This window comes from Haemaphysalis longicornis, unplaced genomic scaffold (assembly GCF_048455015.1).
Source record: "Haemaphysalis longicornis isolate Haplotype H1 unplaced genomic scaffold, Haemaphysalis longicornis Haplotype H1 scaffold_12, whole genome shotgun sequence".
Lineage (NCBI taxonomy): Eukaryota > Metazoa > Arthropoda > Arachnida > Ixodida > Ixodidae > Haemaphysalis > Haemaphysalis longicornis.
In genome coordinates this window covers 119,055,386-119,077,337 of record NW_027526225.1, presented here as the reverse complement: position 1 = coordinate 119,077,337, position 21,952 = coordinate 119,055,386, and the positions used below count along the sequence as shown (strand labels likewise).

General features: G+C 47.7%; 1 protein-coding gene across 2 annotated transcripts in view; it reads left to right on the top strand.

Moving 5' to 3' along the window:
* The first annotated feature begins 7,916 nt into the window (after nt 1-7,916).
* Nucleotides 7,917-21,952, top strand: part of Mob3 (MOB kinase activator 3) — a 33,821-nt gene continuing 19,785 nt past the window's right edge. The window contains exons 1-4 of one of the 2 annotated variants that reach the window (XM_077694378.1): nt 7,917-8,012; nt 13,186-13,348; nt 18,262-18,355; nt 21,561-21,694. In XM_077694378.1, the coding sequence (XP_077550504.1) occupies nt 7,977-8,012; nt 13,186-13,348; nt 18,262-18,355; nt 21,561-21,694 (427 nt within the window). In that variant the 5' untranslated portion in view covers nt 7,917-7,976. The remainder of the gene's footprint in view (nt 8,013-13,185; nt 13,349-18,261; nt 18,356-21,560; nt 21,695-21,952) is intronic. The other variant, XM_077694380.1, reaches the window with a different exon arrangement.

Sequence of the window (21,952 nt, the reverse complement as noted above, 5' to 3'; positions counted from 1 at the left end):
ACCGCGATGGATATAGTAGGGCCCCTACCAACTACGACTGCCGGAAACAAGTACATACTTGTTTTTGTAGACCATCTGAGCCGTTACGCCGAAGCCTTCCCGCTGGCTGACCAGAAGGCGGAAACCGTAGCACGCGTTTTCGTCGAAGGGGTGGTACTGAGACACGGCGTACCCGAGCAACTTCTAACCGATCAGGGCACCAACTTCGTCTCTCGGGTGATGAAAGAGGTGTACGACCTCTTGGGGATAAAGAAATTACAAACGACCGCGTATCACCCGGAGTGTAACGGTGCAGTAGAAAGGCTGAATCAAACCCTGGTGACCATGTTATCCCATTACGTAGCACACGACCAACGAGATTGGGATAGGTGGCTACCTTTCGCTGTGCATGCCTACAACACCGCAGTCCACGAGGGCACAAATGAGACCCCTTTCTTCCTCCTTCACGGACGCGATGCGGCAATCCCGAGCATTGTCGGTGAGACCCCCAGAATGCACTATAACACCATGGAGGACTACCGCGCGGAGCTGGCTCAACGCCTTTCAGTCTCGCACAAGCTAGCGTATGAAGCACTGAACAAAGCGGCGGAGAAGAGAAAGTCGCGTCTTGATAAAAGGAGCCAGGACGCCGGCTTTCAGATAGGCGACAGGGTCTACGTCAAAGTCGAAAGCCAGGCCCGCGGCCTGGCTAAGAAGCTCGCGCCGAAGTGGAAAGGTCCTTTCCGAGTTGTCGAAAAACTGTCCGACGTCACGTGCCGAATCAGAGGGATTCGAATGAAAGACGAGAAAATTGTAAACGTCAACAAGCTGAAAATCGCTTTGGGTGAGGTAGAGGACGAGCTGAGACTCCCCAGGGTGAGTGTTGGTACAGGCAGGCCCCGTCCTTCGTCCCCGGAACGTAGTAGCCCAGCTACGAGCCCATTCACGGACGCTTTACATGGAGCCATGCTCGATGAAATCATTCAGAATTCCCAACCCCCCGCGGTGAACAGCCTCCCTCAGCCGACACACAGCTATGCACTGCGAAGTCGTGGGGCAGCACCGTATCATATTTGACGGGCGTTCGTCCTGTGTATCTGAGGGGCAAAATTCCCAATTTCAGTGTTCATGTTTTGCACCCGTAAACCTGTATGTTGACATTCGCTTGGCTCATGTATATAGAAATTGACAGGATGTTTATGACTAATGTTTACTGGTGCCGACGCGCCTCGCCGTGTGACCTTGCTGACTGCATTCAGTGTGGTGTCGTGATAAGACGGTGCGGTGTGTTTTGCATCGAGCCTTGTGGCCCCACCATAAACCTTTTGTGCTTTTGTGAACAAGACTTTTGCAGTGACAAAAGTCTCCTCTGTGGATGGGCGGGTGTGACGGTCGCACATCGCCACTGACTGCCGCGTACAACCCATGCGCACGCAGAAACGTGTTCCCAGGTAGAAGCGGGCGGCAGACACTTCGCGTGGCACGAAGAAAGGCCAAGCACGCGCGGAATGTGCGGAAGCACGCGCGGAAGAATGTTAATCTGCAGAAGAATGTTAATCCCCGAGGGCTTGCGGGGTGACGCGCCCACGCGCAGAGCGATGACCGGCCGGTTCCCCAACGAGCTCGTCCTTACCCCCCCTGTGCGTAACCCAAGGAGGGTATAAGAAGGCTAGCGAACGAGGCCGGAGGGCTCTTTTCCCGACTGGACATCATCTGGCCGGGCCGAACGAGGCAGCCGCCCGTAGGAGTAATCCGATCGCGCGCTCCCCCCACTTCAACCCGGGACCAGCCAGCCAGCGGTCACATCTCGGGTCCACGATCTGCCAGGAGCACGGACCGCCTACGCCGACCGACACGAGAATTCCGGCACCCTCCCGAACGGCCCTGCTCGAGCACGTGCACCCTGCAGCGCCGCGCCTGAACGACTTCTCGGCTCCACGACCCAGCGCCAGCCGCCCTACAGGGTCCCAGCCTCTCAACGGGTGAGCGCACCGGCACCAGCGCTAACTATTGTTAATTAAATTGTACCTTTGAGCCTGCGTTGTCTCTTTTCCCCTCAACTCTGCGTGGACCCACCTAGTTGGTAGAGTGACGCCATCTCCCCTCCGGGGAGCGTCACACCTGGACTGAAAATCAAAGCGTTCCACTGTTTCGCTTTGTCTTACCCACTCTTCCCTGCAGTCGGTCAGATGGTAGCAGCAGCATAAGAAGAAGGGTGGGGCAGGGGTGGCGAATACCTTATACCCCTGTCACACGGGCACTTTCAATCCGGATTGAAGCGAAGCGCGATTGACTTTTCAAGCGCGCTCGACGCACCGCCGCTGCTACACGGCACGTTTCGAAGGAGTTGCACCGGTCGCACTCACGTACGCCAGATTGCGCTAAAAGTGTACTTCGCGGCCGGCGTATGGTAACTTGGCGTGGTCGTAGGTATACGTAACTATGTAAATGTTACTGCACGCTTATATGGGTAAAGTTATTTGATGCAATGTGTGGCTTTAGTTGAAGTTGTCACCTTCTGTGCCATTACTGAGCGGGGACGAAAGTATCATCGCTTTCGTCCGATCGCGCTTGGAACTCAAGCGCGCTCGAGAAACCAGGATTGAGTTCGAGCGGAATCGGGCACGATCGCGATTGAAACTGCCGTGTAGCACCGCCCGATCCGGATTGAGCTCGATCCGGATCGACTCAATCGAGATTGAAAGTGCCCGTGTGACAGGGGTTTTAGAGCGTGGACAGGGAGAGAGGAGAGCGAGAAGGCTTTTTATTTGAAAAAAAAAAAAAAGCCGAGAGGTTTGTCGGTGTTTACAGTCGTCGTCATGATTCTCTGCTGAGGATTTTTGATCGTAGAAGAAAGGGTCCTTGGAAAAACTGGGCCATGGTGGGGAATGCAAGGCACTGTAGGCCTCGTAGTGTTACTTTCCGAGGCGCGTTTGTGAAGGACAGGGGCGATTTCGCTCACTGATCTGCCCCTGCAGTCAGCTTTGCTTTCGTTTGTTCTTCTTTCCTCTGTTTTGTCACATCCTGATTCATTGCAACCTTCTCTGCCCTGGCCTTTTCCGCTACTGTTGTATTATTATCAACCTCCGGAGCCTGCTCAATTCTACGCTGCCATACCTGTACCGGTCGTGTCTTGACGTAGCCCAGCGTAATCTACTCATCTTTGCACTTCCCCCGCATTATTACGTATATTCACCTTTATCCCGCTCCCCTCAGAACTCTTTAATGCATTCCAAACACTATAAGCTCCACCTGGTGGAATATGATGCCTGCGTGCACCCGCGGCGCAACTTTTAGCCGGGAAATAAAAACTAAAACTAAAAAAAGTGGACGAACTTTTTTCGACATTATCGAACATGTTTTGGCAACGAAAAGAACGCCATTTCGGCAATTCTCACTTGCTGTAAAGTGTTAGTGCTGGTTGTCGTAAGATGCATGGCGGGGACAAACTGCATGCCAGGTAAAGTCACTGTGTCAGGCACCCTTTCCTGCACTGGCACATTTCGGAGTCTATAGGCTGGAGTAAAATAAACTTCTGGTTCGGCGAACTTACGGAAACAAAAGGGGGAAGTACGCATTGGTACCTTCCACGCTGTTTTCCCCATTTTTTTTTTATTTCAGTGGAAGATTGAGGTATATGTGTGTGGAACCTTACCGACTTCAAATACCTTGTAAACCAGAACGACTCGTCATCTCGTTACCGTTATAGCTTCGGAGTGATAAACCCTAAACTTCTCACACGCTGGGCGTGCGCTTTCATTCCGACCCACAGAGATGCCTAAATGCCCAAAGCCTTATAGCAAGAAAAGTCACGTAACTTTCTACGTGCATAGGCTGATATCTCGTTAAGAAGAAAACGAGAGAGAGAGAGAGAGAGAGAGAGAGAGAGAGAGAGAGAGAGAGAGAGAGAGATAGAGAGAGAGAGAGAGAGAGAGAGAGAGAGAGAGAGAGAGAGAGAGAGAGAGAGAGAGAGAGAGAGAGAGAGAGAGAGAGAGAGATTTATTCAAAGGAGAAGAGCTCGTCCTCACTAATCCTGGCCTGCTACTTCCCACTGGGGCAAGGGCACAAGAGGCCAGAGAAATCACGCATCTTCCACGAAGTGAATCATGACGAGTGGGCGAAGCACTGGGGATCGTTCTTGCCGTAAATCATCCATGGCATTGCCCTCTCACGCATGTAAATGAGCGACAACGCGTGTGTGCAGTATATACAATTACAATTCAATGTAATCCAATCCGATTCAATGCAATTTAATCTAATCCAAATCAAATCCAATCCAACGCTCCACGCGCATGCGCAACACTGTACTCGGACGCTAGGGGACAAGCCACGGACAAAGCGAGGCCTAAGGTGCTTCGCCCCTAAAAGGAATGAATACGGAAGACATGAGGAATGACTGTGGGAGCAACCGATGACAGGGCACGTCTAACGAGCAAGGGGCCACAAAACGATCTGCCACAGCCTAATTCACACGACACGAGCGTCGTCCTAAAAAGGGCAACAGAGTAAAATGACGTACCCTCTGTCTCAGCAAATGGAGTCGTCGCAAGCAAGCAGTGGACGACAGAGATGGTACGGGACTTCCGTCACCTCTTGGTGGCCTCGCCTCCCACCCCCGTCGCCGGCCAATCGGTGCGCCCGTTGATTGCCGCCCGCCGTCGGCCGCACCGCTTCTCCTCGGACCGAGCCGATCAGCCGCCAACTCCGCCGCGGACCCCTCGTTTCCCCTAACGATTCGCCCAGGCCATGCGGCCTTCTCCTGACGACGGCAAATTTGTTCCTTTTCGTCGCTGCGCGAGATAGAAGAGGTGGCCGCCGCCGGCGAGTTCTTCCAATTTGCCGCCAACGGACGTCGAAGCAGCGTGGGGAGCCTTCCCGAAACCTTTGAGCCCGAATCAGCGCCCATTCTCCTCCTCCGCGCTTCCGACAGTTTTCGGTCATCAACTGCGCCGGCGACGGGGCGATATCAACTCAGTCATCTCGTTTGGCTCTTCCCCTGGCCTCTGTCGCCGAGCGAGCGAGTCCGCGATATCGGCACCCCTTCCATCCCCCCCCCCTTTTTTTTTTTTGGCGGCTTTTATTTTCTCGCGCCCTTTTCCGTCGTGGTGCCAACGGTTTTTCAGCGGCTGCGTTTGTCACTCTCGCGTAGGACGGGCCATTTTTCTTGACGTCGGGTCTTTCCCCCTTGCTACCATCTTCTTCCGAAAGAGAGGGAGAGAGAGAGAGAAAGTGTTTCCAAAGGGATCCCTAAAATTTGAAAAGGGAAGGTATAAGTGGAGTGCAGGTCCGCTTAGATGCCTTATTGCTATAACCATAGTAGCCATTCTGAAAGGAATATACTATATATATATATATATATATATATATATATATAGCGAATCAGAATAGGAAATGAGGGGCTCGTTGAAAATAAGACAGAAATAAGGGTTTTCTTCTTTTCTTCACTTTCTTTCTTTCCAAATTCTTTATCTGTTTCAATGACCTACCATATGCTCCCCTTTGTTTTCCGAGGTTTTCTTGACTGCCTACCCTTATATCTGTCTAACATATATATATATATATATATATATATATATATATATATATATATATATATATATATATATATATATATATATATATATATATATATATATATATATATATATATATATATACGCGTGCTGTGCTACTCAGAGTACGTTCGGCGTTCGTTGATCCTATTGAGTCCCCCGAAAAGCTTTTAATATTTATGCAGCACTCACTGTCGGGTCAACTTCCCCAATTCCCGTTTCCAGTATCTTATTCAAGTCTACTTTTAGATCGTATTTATTTTACTTTTTGGCACTCAGGGCAGAAGAAGCTGGCGAGTGTCTCTACGTTGTGAAACCCTAGGATTTCTGTCCGAGAAAGGTGGCGGGACAGGCTATTATCATACCGCAACCACAGGCCGATATATTCCAGTCTACACACACAAAAAAAAAAGAAAAAGAAAACGGTGAAATGAAAGGCAAGAGCCCAAATGCTCCCCCTCCGCTTCCCTCGAAAAAAAAGGAGATATAAATACGTAAATGAATAAGCCAGGGAACTCTCGTGGGTTGCCCATTTTCCCCTTCGTGCGAGGAATTTGAATAAGCGGCTTAACGGTGTACGGGCAAAAAAAAAAAGGGGGAGATGTAAGGGTATTCAAAGAAGGAAAAAACACGCCCAAGCACGGAAGAGACAAACTTGAAGAGCATAAAAGCGTAGGTGGCTGGCTGGCTGTGTGTAAGAGGAAACTGCTGGCGGCTCGGACAAATGGACAGAAGCTACTGGACGGAAGAAGAGACAACAAACACAACAGACCCGGCAGATAGGACAAATGGACAGAAGAAGAACTGGACGAGGTCTATTTTTTTTTTCTTTTCCCGCTCGCCCTTTGTTAGTGGGAGGGGCGAAGATGTCGTAACAGCGCGCGGTGGAGCGTACAAAGGAGGCGACAAAAGCAAGAGAGAGAGAGAGAGAAAGCGAAAAACAAGAAGAGATACAAGAAAGCCGACCCGGAGAAGGCCTACGCTGGACGTCCGAACGCTGGGAAGACGGACTCGTTCCATCATCGCAAAAATATGAAGCCGACCCAGCCGCCGCCTCTCCTCCTTCCTCCATCCCGTTCTTTCCTGTCGCGACGACGAGGAAGGAACGGCACAAGAACGAAAACCGCGACCTCCTCCGGCTAACAGGATTGAAATACTACACGTGCCAAGGAGTAATGGCCTCTCCCCCCCTCTGCACACGTCGCCTGACGGTTTCGCCGTCTACGTGCGTAGGCGTCCGGCGGACCCTCCTCCGTTTCGGGTTCGGAACTGCGGTCTGACGATCGTAGATCACCCAAGTTTTCTAACAGCGGAGGCGGTTTCGTATTGATTTCGAATTGCGCCGCCGCCACCGACCGACCGACCGACCGACATACCCTCTGTCCGCCGCTCGACACCGCTGGGGAAAGAAAATGGAAAGGGCGAGTGAGAGGATAGAAGAGAAACGGTTAAAAGCTTCCCCTCGGAGGGGGAGGAATCGTCCGTCCTCAAGTCGTTCTGATCCGCCTTTCTTTCTTTCATGCGCCGACTGACCAGCTCAGTCATCTGGACTCGCGGCCGGGACCTGCCTTTAGCTCGGCCGGTTCAGCCACATTCTTCTTATTGTGTAACATTTTAAAGCGCCTCAAATATATATATATATATATATATATATATATATATATATATATATATATATATATATATATATATATATATATATATATATATATATATATATATATATATATATATATATATATATATATATATATATATATATATATATATATATATATATATTTGAGGCAGCCGTTTTCTGGGACCGAATTCCTCACTTTTGAGAGGAGTAAGACGAGAGACGAAAATGGGGTTCCGTCGGAACGTCATAATATTCTGTACTCCCATTTGCCCCGGCCGGTTTAATCTCTTCATTCGCGGGGTGGAATCCCTTCTTTTCTTTCCTTTTTTTTTTTTTTCGGTCTCGTCACTTTCGACGTTGCTCCCGGCGCCGCCGTCGCATATAGCGCCCCGTTTTTTGCACTTTATTAGTGCCTCTCGCCTCTTCTCCCTCCCTCCAATCTCGTTTGTCTTTGTTTTCGTCTCGTTAATTCTCGATCGCGTTTTGCACTTTCTTTTTCCCGCACAGGCTTCCGCGTTGCGCCGCCATCCGATTACGGTGGCGCAACAGACGACGCACAGCGGCGGGGAAAAAGACGAGAGACACGTTTAATCGCGTCCTTTCGACTGGAACGGGGGATATTATTCCCTGCCTTTGCGTTTTCTCGCTCCGTGCGTTTTTCCTTATTTTGATGTTTTTTTTTTGCGCGCCGTTTGCGCGCCGTTTTGTTAGCTTGTATAGGTCTACGCTAGGTAGCGCTGCAAAATAAACAAACTCTGTGAGCAGGCGCTTTTACGCATCTCTCTGGGAGGAGCTCCACTGTCGTCTATGTAGCGTCTCCAAAGATGGCGAGCTTTGTGGACTTCTTCCACAAGGGAAAGGTAAATATCGTGGTTTTAATCCTTCAGCAGTGATTTCCGACGCGCTTATTTCGCGGCCGGAACCTCAGGTTGTGTTTTCGTATCTATATAAAGTAAGAATGTCTTGCGTAAGTTGTCACTAGACGCTGTGAGCCGATTTGCCCTTGCGACTGTGGATCGACGTCCGGAATTGCAGATGGTGTTTCGTCGTGGGTTGCTTCTTGACCTTTGCCAGATTCCTTGGCGGCCGCCTGTGAGAGACCTTCGGCCGTGTTTACACAGCAATAACTTCGTATCGGTCTTGGGAACGGCGCGACAGCCGTTCTCCCTAGCTCTAAAGTCACTCGCCATAGACTCGCAACACGCCCACTGATGTGCCAAACGTCCGGACTCGCGACCAGGTGTGAATGAACTCTGGTGCGCCCTGCCGATCTTACTGGCGTTTTCTTATGCATTTAACAAGTTTTCTATAACGGAGCGATTAGTGCGAGTCGATCGTTGCGTCGGTAGTCGATCCTCTGTTAATGTCCAGTGATGTTACACTTACCCACGCCGCTCTAATTGTGGGAAAGTACAGCTGTGTAGGTTTTCGTTCGTGTTCTTTTTTTTTTTTCTGCTCGAAGGGCTCGCGTCCAAACGCGTAGGAGCTCAAACCCCGACCTTATTTTAGCTACTGCTTTATATTTCCCTACTCAGTTTCTATTTCCGTTTGCCCAACCATCTGTGAAGTAAACACGGAATGCGTGTTTTTGAGTGTTTATGGCATAGCTTTTGCACGAGGGCTTCAGTGAGAATTTTTTTTTACGTCCATGGCCTGCGTGGGTTGACTTACTGCGCAAAAATTAAGAGCGCCAAAACTATTCCCTGCTCGAAGTTTGGGCCGATCGAGATCTGTGTATTCGGTCTCTTTAGCGCAGACGAACGACATTTCGCGTTTGTTCATTGGCTTTGACCGCTTGCTACCTGGACGGGTGTGGTTTACGATTTGCGTCGAAGGCTGGATGGAGAGTGGACGTGGTTGCGCGAGGTGCGGAAAGGGAGAAGGGGGCTCCCGAGAAATGTGGAAACTGGCGGCATCGCTTCCGATTTAGACCTAGTACGACCGTAAGCAGACCTTGGAGAGGAAGTTTATTATCTTTCCCAAGGCTCGGTTCGAACACGATAGCCTTCCGTGCGGCGGCGAACCCCCGCGTCCGGAGTTTCGACATGCGTGCCTCTAGTTTCCGTTGCTGCACACGGCATTTCTGCGTCAGCGGTTTCCCCTTTCAACCACTCCTGTCAGGTGGAGCTGGAAAGCCGTGTAGTGAGTGCCCTTGGTATACCTCGTGTCGACAGGTGTCGTGTTTTTGTGTACTACTACCTCATTGTGGAGGCCAGCACGCTTGTTCAGTGCTCCATTCTACAGGAACTATTTTCATAGACTTGGAGACACTCCGTAAAATTTTCAGAATATGACTTAATTAAAAAAAAAAAGCTTCTGTGATTGGAAAGTGATAAATAAGAGGCAGTCATAGCAGACAGTTGTCAAAGTTGAAAGTGACCCCGCCAGATCGCAGCAATTGTCAGATAATCAGAAAGCAGCCCCCAATATTTTTCCATGAGAGGTCATTTTAAAAATAACTCACCAAGTGTAGCAATGAGTTGTGTACTGAGAGTTGCACGTACAATTTTTTAAAAAATAAAATAAAATAGCCCCACTGCTAGCCTACGTCGGATGTAACACGGGTGTGTTCTTGAAATGCTGAGTGGGCAGCTGCAGTGAAGTTTGAGGGTTTCCAAGATGAATATTTAATAAGCTCCCATCCTAGGTAGCATGGAAGGGTTACGAAATGTATATGCTGCGTATATTATATCTCAAATGAAAAAAGGGCTACAAAATGACTCGGAAAAGGCGCCCATCTTTGTGCAGACATTTATACCTCTGCTAATGTCCGGCTGGCTAACCCTCTTCTAGACGATCTAGATCCAATTTTGTAAATGTCGAGAAACAACTGGTGTAAAATATGAGTTAGAGCACCTGTAAAATACGTTTTAGACGTATTTTTGAATCGGCATAAAGAACATCTTGAAAACGCCAGAAAAATCCCGGATAAAAACTGGTTTTTGGGAGACCAGTCAAATCTGTATGTTGGCTTCTTAAAGCCTCATATAAGTCGTCTGATAACGACCATCACATACCTTTTGGTATCACTCTACAGACTACTGTCAAGCAAAATAACAAAAACAGTGCAGTCACGACTGAATACATCAAACCGCAAACCATCTGCGTGTTACACAATCTTCAGAATAACTGCAAACATTTTATTGAATTCAGTGCGACACACGGGCAAACAATAGAATGTATGATTTATGGTTTGATTCTGCATTATCAGTATGATTCGTGGGAATTGATTGCAAATACTGTCGCAAGTTCGCAGTCTGTTTTGCTTGTGCTGTTCACACCTTGTCTCGCTGGCTTGGCAGCAGCGATGATGTCCATATCATTAGGGCATTCCTCTGAAAAAGGGGAACATAAAAAAAAAGAGATTGAGCGCACTAGGGCGCTAAAGCAGGTGAACTCAAACTTGCAAAGCAACACTTCCGAAACTGTTCCAAAATGCACTGGAACTGCTTTGTGAGAAAAGAGCGGTGGTGCCTGCAAATCTAACACAACGCACAAGTTTTCAGACTGGAGTCAAGTAGATATAGGCATACAAAACGGCCCCACTAGGTCGGAAGAACACAGGATTTCCCCACAAGTTTGTGTGTGTGTGCTCCACGCACCTCCTCTAGCAGTCATGTCGACGCATGAATGTCTGTCGGCGCCCCCACGCCTGTGATGCATGGCTGCGTGCTCCCGTCTGACGGCAGTTGTGGGGCTTGCATTGGCTCTCGTGTGAACGGAGCGAGTCGTAGCTGATTAGAATTGCACATACGTTATTCAGCTCGGCATGTGTTTGAAGCAAAGAAAACGCCTGGTGTTTACATAACCCGGTCTTGTTAAGGCAAGGTGGTTGTGAAGTGCTCCAAGAGACTGTTGACTGCTCAAGGCTCGTGTCGGTAAGTGTACAGCAAGGGTGACAGTTTGCCTACAATTGCGTGTTTCGGCGTGACTTTTGCACAAGCGCTAACCATCATATTTTCAAATGCACCTCAAGAACCTCACACACGTGCCCACATTGGAAGGAAACTTCAAATGTACCACCCAATTTTCTTCAAGGTGTAATCCCAATATGTCCACCAGACACTTTGTTTCCAAACAAGAGCCCCACAAAGCCGGTGAATAGTGTTGAGTAACGCGAAAGAAAAGCTTGAAAGGGGCCTCTCTTCAAAACAAACCAGTTGTGTCTCACACCAGAACAGCCATGACACATGCTGCAATTAGCATTGATTACGCGAATACCTCCCCAAAGCCAGGAAGCCGGCACGTCAAAAAGCGCAACAGGTGAGCGGTACTGGCTTCGCTGCGAAGCAACAGGTGCTGTTCGATGACTTTTCCCAGCGTTTTGCATTTGAAGCGACACACTCCTGATTGACTGCACAAAATTTCTAAATTATTGCCATTAAATATCAGCACGACGAAAAACGGGAATGAAAATATAAATGTAAGACTGCGATGATTGCAAGCATGGAGTATTTTTCGCGTCCTGCTTGCAACATGCGGTGTGGTGTGCCATGCTGAACACCCGTTTATTCCAACAGAACACAACTGTACCCCTGAATCAAATGTGAAAGCACTGTATCATTGTTGCGCCCCTGTTCAATAATGGCAGTACATTGTCATCACTCAGGGCCTTTTGTCTTGTGGCCGGGCCGCCGGACCACCTGCGGAGCGCTGTTGCCAAATGCACGGTTTGTTGCAGCGCAGCTTTCACTTTGCACCTCTCAAAGTAATGTGCACATGCACTGTTGCCCACTCCCACGACCAGTATTTGCCCCTGGTTCTCGCCTGAATGCAGAAACGCCTAAAATTTGGCTGCAAGTACGTGCAGATAAAACAGCTGTTTCAAAAAAGGCCTGTTTGGGAGATGCCCAGACCAAATCATTCGGTACCGTTTCCGACGTTGAGCACACTACCACAGCAGCACTCAGATAAATCAGGAATTCATAAGTGTCTTTTTGACGAATTGCAAGGAGAAAATAAATAAGTCTTCACAATCCTTCTAGGTGCGTTGAACTTGGTTGAAAATTTGTTTCGGCCAATGTATCTCCCAAATCCACATTTTAAAACCGTTTTGTGCTACCTGGGATTCAATGCATGTCTTTCTAATCCCACATGTATCTTTTCTTTTTAGCACTAGTAAGTACATCTGATACTTTAAATTAGTTCTGTTCTCCATAAAAAAGCCTTCACTTTTTGCGAATGTGTCATTGCTGTTGAACACATTGTTGACCTTGGGCATTACAATCTCTCCCAGCATGACCATGAAGCTGCACTCTTCAAAACATGCTTCAGATGCCATCGGGCGTTTTCTGTCACAGCTTTGGCGATTACATCCAAGCCACTATTAAATCATGCAAGTTCACGACACACTGTGTAGGCTTGAAATAGCGCCTGAACCTTGGCAGTTAGCAGTTATAGATGTTCAGTGGCACCAAAGCAGACAAAGTATAGTCCCAAAATGATACATGTGGGACAGGGAATCAGCAACTTAACATTAGAGAGTGTTCCAGCGGAGTTTCTAACAGTTTTTATTTAACCAAGGCTTGAACAACAAAGGCGGTAATTTATTCACATGCTACTGGTGATGGTAACCCTTAGCACAGCCTCACAAACTCTGTTCGTTGCTGTGAGAATATGTGGCATGCCGAAAGGATAAAATGAGAAAATGTCTGGCCTCCCAAAAGTCTCAAAATGTTAAAAAAAATAATGAAAGAAAGCAAGAAAAGAAAAACTTCTTTCCACTCTTTTCCCAAATTAACACGACTTAAAATTACTTGTTGGTTCCAACCTCTAGCAATGTTTGAAGTTTAATTCTTTCTGAAAACATGTAGTCCTTCCCCCAATTTTCACCCTTTGCAGCACACCCGAAAGTGTGAGCAACCAAGTTAACATATTCGCTCCATGCTTGTTTACCATAACTGACTTCGAAACCTGAGCATGGGAGTCCCTAGTTCGCTTCTGACCGCTAACTCTACAGTCGGCCGGCAAGCACCCCTCCCCCTCCCACTCCCGAAAAAACCAACCCTTGGCTCTCTCCTGACGAATGGTCAGTCATCGGTGCAGACGTTCCGGCCGAAGAAGAAGTTTGAGCCGGGCACACTGCGCTACTCGCTGCACAAGCAGGCCCAGGCATCCCTCAACTCGGGCATCAACCTTCGGGATGCCGTGCGGCTGCCGCCTCGCGAGGACATGAACGACTGGCTCGCCGTCCACGGTGAGTGCGCGCTCTTTTGTACTTGCTATGTGGGCGGCATGTGCAGTTTTGTGGGTGGTATGGGTTCATAATTCTTTAAAAAAAAAGCGCAAAGAATAGACACTTGACAGACGAAGAATAGAGAGAACGAGTGCCCGTCTTGCCTATTCTGGCATGTGTCAATTTTTTGCACCCTTTTACAAAGAATCTGTTTTTTCTAGTTGACCCAGCTCTGTTCTGTGTAGGAGTGCATGGTGCACTACTGCAGAGTACTGTACTTTCCGATCTATAAGTCGCATTTTTTTTTACAAGTCGCACCTTCCTCAAAACGACACTTAAAAAAAAAAAACGTGTATCAGTCGCACTGGTGTACAAGACGGAGCAGTGTACAAAACGCACTTGTGACTCAGGTAAACTCATAGAGGATCAGTTTGTTAGAAAGTGCGGCGAAAGTACACAGTTGTGGCATCCGCCGCCTCTGAACGCATCCCCCGGTAAGCACTGCCAGACGTGCATATACCGTCGAAAGTCTAGACAGGACTAAATTCTCAAGAATGGTTTATTGATACACACAGATGACATGTACTTACAGGTGGCATTTAGGCAAAACCATCGAAGTCTTCTTCCTCGGACTCGCTAACAAATAATTCATTCATTTAAACCGTAGAGCTGGGTCTCTTAATGTGCGCTGACATCACGTAGCACGCAAGCACCTTTTCGAGCGCGGACCATGCGCGGCTACCACGTACCGCATTTATTCCATACAGAAGTCGCACCAGTGGATAAGGCACATCAACGAAACTTTCAGGAAAAAACGCAACTTATACACCGGAAAATACAATATTTGCTTTACAGCATTGCCTGTTGGTGCCAGCATATCAGTGCCCGTGACGTGTGGCCTTCCTTGCTGATGTTCACAGTAGAAATGGATACTCAGAGTGTAGCACTGTACCACAGAAGTAGACTGGCCAAGGCTTTATGATGTGTCTAATCAAATACTTTACTTCTGCTCAGTCTGTCAATCTACCAGTCTGTTTCGTCAATACCGGTCTTACAAAATGGCTTCTCCCTATATACTGTGATTTGCAGCACTCCTGTGCACTCATTCGTCGAATTATTTTTGTTCAGAGCCACAAAACGCACCCTGTACATATTCAATTGCATATTGTATTCTGTTTAATAGAAGTTGGGACATTAGTGGTGATGTAGTGGTTAACAGATTAAACTTCCATTGCCACCCTCAGTGGCATCTCCTCACTTGCCACGTGCTACAGCTGCGTTCCTCTTTAAAGAGGAACACAAAAAACCATCGCACATGCAGAATTTGGTTCGTCTTCATGAACTGGCTCATCCAAACGAATTAGGACCCTACGGCACTGCAAAGGGAAAGCTATGCGAGGCTTTATGATGAAACTGAGAGAGTAGCTGTGACACTTTGAACCCTGAATTTTTAAGTCATGAGCATCAGTCGCAGAGTTGTGCCAATTCAGCCACACTTCAGCCTTTTACCAGCTAGGCAGTTCCTTGAAGTGCTAATTGATTTTAAGTGCCATGGATCTGCTTTTTATCTTTGTACAAAATGTGTGTCTGGGGTCAAGTGAAACTTGGTCTGTGTAGTGCAAAGCTGTAAAGATGCGGTGGCCTTTGCATCAATAGAAACTGTCCGCCACAATGGCTCAGTGGCAAAAGCATTGTGCTACTGAGCCCAAGGACGTGGGTTATATTCCGGTTGTGGCGGCTGCTGTTATGATGGAAGCTAAAAGTGAAAACGTCCGTGTGTTCGAGATTTTGGTGCACGTTAACGATCCCCAGGTGGTCAAACTTAATCTGAAGCCCTCCACTAGTGCACGCCTCACAGCCCAGGTGTATCTTCAGCGCGTTAAACCTGATAATCTGATCAGTGGAAGCTGCCATTAAAGGGGCCTGCAGCACTTATCACCAACTCTTAGCAATGCACTTTGGGATAAAGTCTATGGTCCCAGCAATCTTCTCTAGCAAGAATTATGAAAATCCGTTCACTATCACTGAAACTATGCACGATTAGAAGTGATGCATAATTGTTCCCCCTCAACTTTACCGCCGACAACGCAACGAAAGCTACGCGCTCTCTCCCAGAGAGGGGGGCAGCTCGCGGCGTTTCCTTCTGCGGCCTTCGATATATCAGTGGCCGGGAATTTTTCTCCTTTTCTCTGCAATGTGGAGGGGTGTATTTACGATCTGATGCCACAAAAAAGCACGCATAGCTGCCTGCTCACAAGCGCGCACTCGAACTGGTAGGGAATTTTTGAAGCAGTAAACGTTTGTTGTCGAGTGGTCTGGTTGAAAGGGAAGTATTGAGTTCGTCACTCAAACTCCGCGCACACTCAAAACACAAAAGAAACGCCAAAACTGTTGTACGGGTTCAGGCAGAAAAGAGGTTGGTGCACTGCAAAGACGGTGGCAGATCATTGCAGGAAATGTGAGAAATAAGCCGTGAAGTTGACCAGCAACAGCCAATAGGACAGCCACTACTGTCATGATGTAATTACAGTGGTGCCAGTTGTACATAATGAGGGAAATTGAAGAGAGCGCGGTTGGTTTTTCTGTCTTTCACAGCGATTTATGTGCTCCCCGCTTCACATGCATGTGTAATATTTGGCCGAGGTATTCCTAGCAGTGTAATTTAAACGTTGTGCAGGTTTTTTTGCACTACAGGATCCCTTTAAAGCAACACAAAACACGCATAAAATTACGACGCATGTGCCATAGCTTAACTGAAACATAAGCAAACAGTGGTGAAGTAACCACAACAATGACGGTGTGTGCCTTTCAATAGCCCGTGACAAATTCAGTTGCCTCCTCAGCTGTGGGAGTTGCATGGGTGAATGGGTTCAGTTTGCCTCTTTTGTTTACAAACATCAGGTAGGTGTACATATGTCGTGGTGGCGTTGCCGCCTGTCGCTCAATAACCAGGGATGTCCTTTTTAGGCCCTTCTGAAAACATTATCTTCATTATACAGTTGAACCCCTTTATAAGAGACACGTACCGGGGAGCAGTTTCTGTCTCTTATACGAGATGTCTCTTATAAGCAGGGAACCATGTTTTCACTTACTAATCAGACCTTAGTTCAATTTGGACACCGTATCACTGAAATAAGCTCAAAAGAACGCTACAGCATGTTGCAAAAGATTCATTCTAACTTATGTTTGGCCCCCAGAATTTATGAAACAGTTCTGAATCATTGTTTGCTTCGTGACTGTATTTACACTTTTTTTTTACAACTGATTCTAAGCTTTCTTTCCTTTCACTGTTTGTGGAAGAAGAATCATAGATGTTGAGTTCACAAGCCTGACGAATAGCCAGAGCGCACAGCTTCTTCCGCTGTGTGCTCAGGCTATTCATTACGCTTGCAGGACTCAACATCTGCGATGCTTCTTGATTGGGAGCTACGCGAGTGGGAGAGCCCGCATGTGCGGTCACACTCCAAGGGATGGCAGTAAGCTTCAACCACTTCTGTGAGTTGCATTTCCATTGGCCGGGCTTCTCATTGTCATTTCATAGCTGACTGAACCACTGTGTGTTTGCTGAATTTATAATAAATAGCTACTGCAGGCGTCTGTCGTTCACCTGCGTTTCCACAATGGAAGCAACTGCAATTAGTGACTGGTGGCACTGCATCGGAAATTAAAATGTCGGTTACAAGCGAGATTATTGATTAAAGTTCAAGGATGACTTGTCCCTTATAACCAACTGTCTTCTACATCCCATGTCTGTTATAAAAGAGGTCAATTTACGAGGAAAAATAAGGCAGCCAACCATGTGGGTGAATAGTGTCTCTTATACCCATTTGTCTCTTGCATCCATGTCTCTTATAATGAGGTTCAACTGTATGTTTGGTCGTTCTTACCAGTGGTTAGCTGACCAGCTGGTACATTGATTAGGTTCATTTCTGAAACTGCAGGTAGCTCATGTTTACTCCAGCTCAGACAGTAAATGGTGCCATCAGGAGGAAATGTATGCTATAAAGGTGAGGAAAAGGGCAAGTTGAGAGTTCACAGCGCTTTCTTTTGAACTTTTACCGGTAGTTGTCGGCAGGTAGTGCAACAGGTGCAGTCGATGCAGTCACTGGCATTGTGAAGGAAAGTTTGACATCCACCTAAATGCAGCCATACGGCTACAAAGGAAAGCTATACAGCTTTCTCAGAAACTTCGCAGTTGAAGAAAAATTGGTCCAGGACGAATTTTTCTTCAACTGCGAAGTTTCCGAGAAAGCTGTATAGCTTTCCTTTGTAGCCGTATGGCTGCATTTGGGTGGATGTCAAACTTTCCTTCACAGAAACTTACTCCACCTTGGGGATTTCCCCTAAATCTGGTCGATTGGTCACTGGCATTGCGTGGGTTTGTTGGGATCTGAAAACACCATGTGCGTAGCAAGCTCATTTGTGGAACAGGGCTGGGAAGGGCTACTGCATTGCTGCTAAAATTGCTAGCCATGCAGCATTAGATACGATAGGGGTGAAATTTTAAACAGCTTTCTAACAGCGATGGCATAGTGGCCAAGCAGCCGACTCCGCGCGGCGAAGCATGAAGTGGCGTGTGTGAGATTCTCACCTCCATTAACCGCAGTGCTTCTTGTAATTTCAAAGTATAGAAACACCTGTGTATGTGGTGTTTAATGCAAGCAGGCTGCAAGGAAAAAAATAAAGGAAGAAACAACCACAGGTCGTTTTGGTCTGTTGAAGAGGAGTGTGTGCGTGTGTGCATGCGTGCGTGGTGCGTGTGTGTTTGTACAGATCTGCCACTCACCTGTCGTATTCTGGGCTCTGTCTTGTCCCGTTGGAAGTGTAATTAGCCTCAGATTTTTTATCAAAAGACGTTTTTATGTTGCTTTGCATAAGTTTTGCAAGCTCTTCGCAGTAAGCCTGACTCCCTTACCTCTGACTGCTATCCCCAGTGGTGGACTTCTTCAACCGTATAAACCTCATCTACGGCACCATCTCGGACTACTGCACCGAGGAGAGCTGTCCCAGAATGTCGGGTGGGCCCAAGTACGGACGTTTTTCTCCTTCTTTGTGCAGGGTCTCTAACATTGCAGTGGCATGTTAAGTTTGGAGGCTGTATTGTGTTGGCGAGCCAAGCATGCAGGCCAAACCAGTGTTGGCCGATGTAACCTTTATCCCGAGTTGCCACTCTGAATAAAAAGAAAAAAAAATCACACATCTCCACGCCGTGAACGATGCCGAGGGTGCGAAGAACTGGGACAGAAGTTGTGTATTGCCTGTGTGATGAGCCTCATCGTCCGTGCGTGCTGATGCACTCTGAGTTTTAAATGATTTTGAGGTGCAGTAAATGCACTGTAAATGAGAAGCGCCACACGCAAGACCATTCGCGTCCCAGTACTTCGCACCCTCAGCATCGTTCACGGCATGGAGATGTGTGATTCTGTTGGCCTGAATTGGGCTGAATTGACAGGAATTATCGCGCATTAAATGCAATAATGAATGGACAGACGTGTTTGCAGTGTATATATAGTGTTTTATTGATGGTATTGGTGGTACGTTGTGACGAGTTCCGGGATGCGTTTCCCCTTCACGATCACTGCCTTGTGATCTGTGAAGTGCAGTGACAGTGGTTCTTCGAGCGGGGCTAGATTGCAGTTGGCAATGACGAGGTCTATGCTTGTTCCCTTGATGGTCGTCGGTTGATTCCAGAATGCGCTTATATACACATTGCACGGCAGCGCCCTCTCGTGCAGCCCGATGTAGTCACTGTAGTTTCAACTGTAATTGCAACTGCTCATTATTCACCAATTATCGTTGACAGTTCACAGTTTTTGCTTTTTTTTTGCGTTATGTATCCTTTGCAATTCGCGTTCTTTGCTACTGCAGTTTGCGGTGCTCTCCCCAGATGGCGCGCGGATGGTACTACAGTGTGCGCCGCTCTCAATAGATGGCTTACAAAGCTGTGCGCACGGAGAACGCCAAATGACGGCGCAGACATTGCGAGGCCCTACAGTGCTTCGCACTCAAAACGGCAACCATCCCACTCTTGAAGCAAAAAAGAGCTACTGGATTTAGATCTAATCACAATGCTGGCATTGGGAACATTGCTCTGCACTGCAACAAGGGTAAGGGCGATGTGCCCAGTGGCATTGTCAACTTTAAGAACCATGCTACAGCAAGGGTTTTTGCACTGAATACCTAAGGGCTTGATTGAGGGCACCTTATAAATGCTTGTGAAATGCATTTGTTCATATGTTCTCTCTTGCCCTTGACTGTTTGCTCAGCCTGTGCTGTTGGGATGCGAGCTGGTGCAAGTTAGTCATGTCACTGTAGATCTAGACTTTCGAGTAACGGAGTGTTCATAATCGTTTCACTGCTACTAAACTACTACTCCCTGCAGGCAGCAGTGTATTAAATACTGTGGACAAGGATTTAGTTAAAGACTGTGGTTCAAGTTTCCTGAACTCCCTCCTCATGCAAAAAGACAGAAGAAAAGAAAAAAACAAACCCTTCGATTTTGAAATGTGAAGTGGTTTATAACGGATAAAATCCAGAAACGGCCGCTTGTGAAAATGCTAGGTGCGTGTTGAAGCAACCCCAGCGGGTTCCATTTAATTCAGAGCTTTCCTTTATCTGTGTCCTCCACTTTGTAAACACAAAATTTGGGTGTAAAGTAGACTAAATTGAAAAAAAAAGATGAGAAAAATTATTCTGGAGTATAAAGCCTGCAGTGTGCTTACTAGGCAGGCGCTTTCCTGAAAGCACCAGGCGAGTACTAATAAACAGATCCTTCAATTGTGGAAATTTCTGTGTGTTTTCTCAACAAGTGGACAGTTGAATAGCTGCCAGAGGTAGTTGCTTGGCAGGAGATTTAGCGCTGCTAAGCTATTGTGAAATGCGCATCAGGGGCTCTTCGAGTGTCCTAGCTTACTGGTCGCTTGTGTAGCAATTTTTACAACACGTGCTGGACATCGTGGGTTGGCCACTGGCTTTGTTTAAGGAGCAGTCAGCTTTCAGCCAGTCTTGTTTCTTTCAACCGCTCTCTAAAACCCCTTGAAAACTGCACTACGCTGTGTTTTCGCACAACACTACAGTATCCCCTGCTTATTAGATGCGACTGCATCTCATTCACTCGCCTTGTCCATGCAGCGTCGTCGGCGTTGTTGTCGTCCGCCCCTCCCCCATTCTCCTCGCCGCGCGAGCTGCACTCTCCGCCGCTCACCCCCTCTCCTCTCCGATGCCACTCTCTCGCGAGGGGCATTGGATTGGATTCGAATCGATTGGCTTGGATTGGATTGGGTTAAAGTGGATTGTGTTGGATTGTGTTGCGTCATAGCCGCGGCACTCTCTCTCTCCGCGGTCTCCTCTCCTTCGGGCGCGCTGCGCATATAACCGGTGTGCCGCTCTCCGGCGGCCTTTCGGTTGACGGTTGCTCTCCGCTTGCGCTTGAACCCCCCTCAGCGTCGCATCACACCAGGGTTCCCGCGAAGGGAGGTGGGCGTAATTTTTTTGAGCCCCTTGTTTTGGCAGTGTCCCCTTAACAAAAACTAGCACGAGCTTCTGACTTCGAATCTGTGCAACAAAAGTCAAAAGGGATATGAACAGGCTTTTGCCAAGATGGCGACAATTGGGTAAAGTTGAGAATGGGGCCCTGGTTTGCTGTGGGTGCTTTGTGATGTGCTCTTTAACGTCGCCCAAGAAATGGAGGGAAATGGGAGAAAGTAGTGACATCTTTAAATATTTATTTCTCAGCAAACAAGGCACCGTTGGCCTTTAAACAAGACCAAGAGGGATACGAAATGCGCAACCTTTAAGTTAAAGCAGAAGGTTATTCAGCCTTCAGATCTTGAAGTGGTCGAAATTAATCCACTTCTCAGGTAGCCCCAATCTAGCTTCGGTGCAGAAAGCCCATAAGCGACTTTCGTTTTTTTTATTTTTGCAGTATAAACACAGATTACAGAGAAAAAAATATAACGAAAGAGGCTTGAAAATGCTAGCAGTGTACTGTTTACAGAGATGCCAAAACTGTTCTCCCAGTTGAAAAAACTCCCTTCCGCCATAAGTTACCAACTTCCATTGTCTTGTGTGTTGTGTCGGTTATTACTTTGACTGAATGTGTCTTTTTTGTTCTTTGTCTGGGATGTTTCGATGGTTTCTGCGAATCATTTCACGTGACTCGTGAACACGATGCTCGTCCAGTTTATCTTGTGCGGCAGTGTTTGTCTTAGGTCGCCTGACCCTTGTTTCCCAGGTTCGAGTACCTCTGGGTTGATGGGCAGAAATTCAAGAAGCCGACGCCGCTTCCAGCGCCCCAGTACATCTCGCACCTCATGGACTGGGTGGAGGGGCAAATAAACAACGAAGAAATCTTCCCCGTCAGTGTTGGTAAGCTGCCATCACCCTGGCAACGTTATCTATGCTTTGCTCTGCTGTTCAATCTCAAAACAAGGGCCGAGAAACCAGGGTGAGGACCCGCCGCGGTGGCTCAGTGGCTAAGGCGTTGCGCTGCTGAGCACGAGGTCGCGGGTTCGATTCCCGGCCGCGGCGGCCGCTTTTCTGATGGAGGCGAAAAGCAAAAACGCCCGTGTGTACGAGATTTCGGCGCACGTTAAAGATCCCCAGGTGGTCAAAATTAATCCGGAG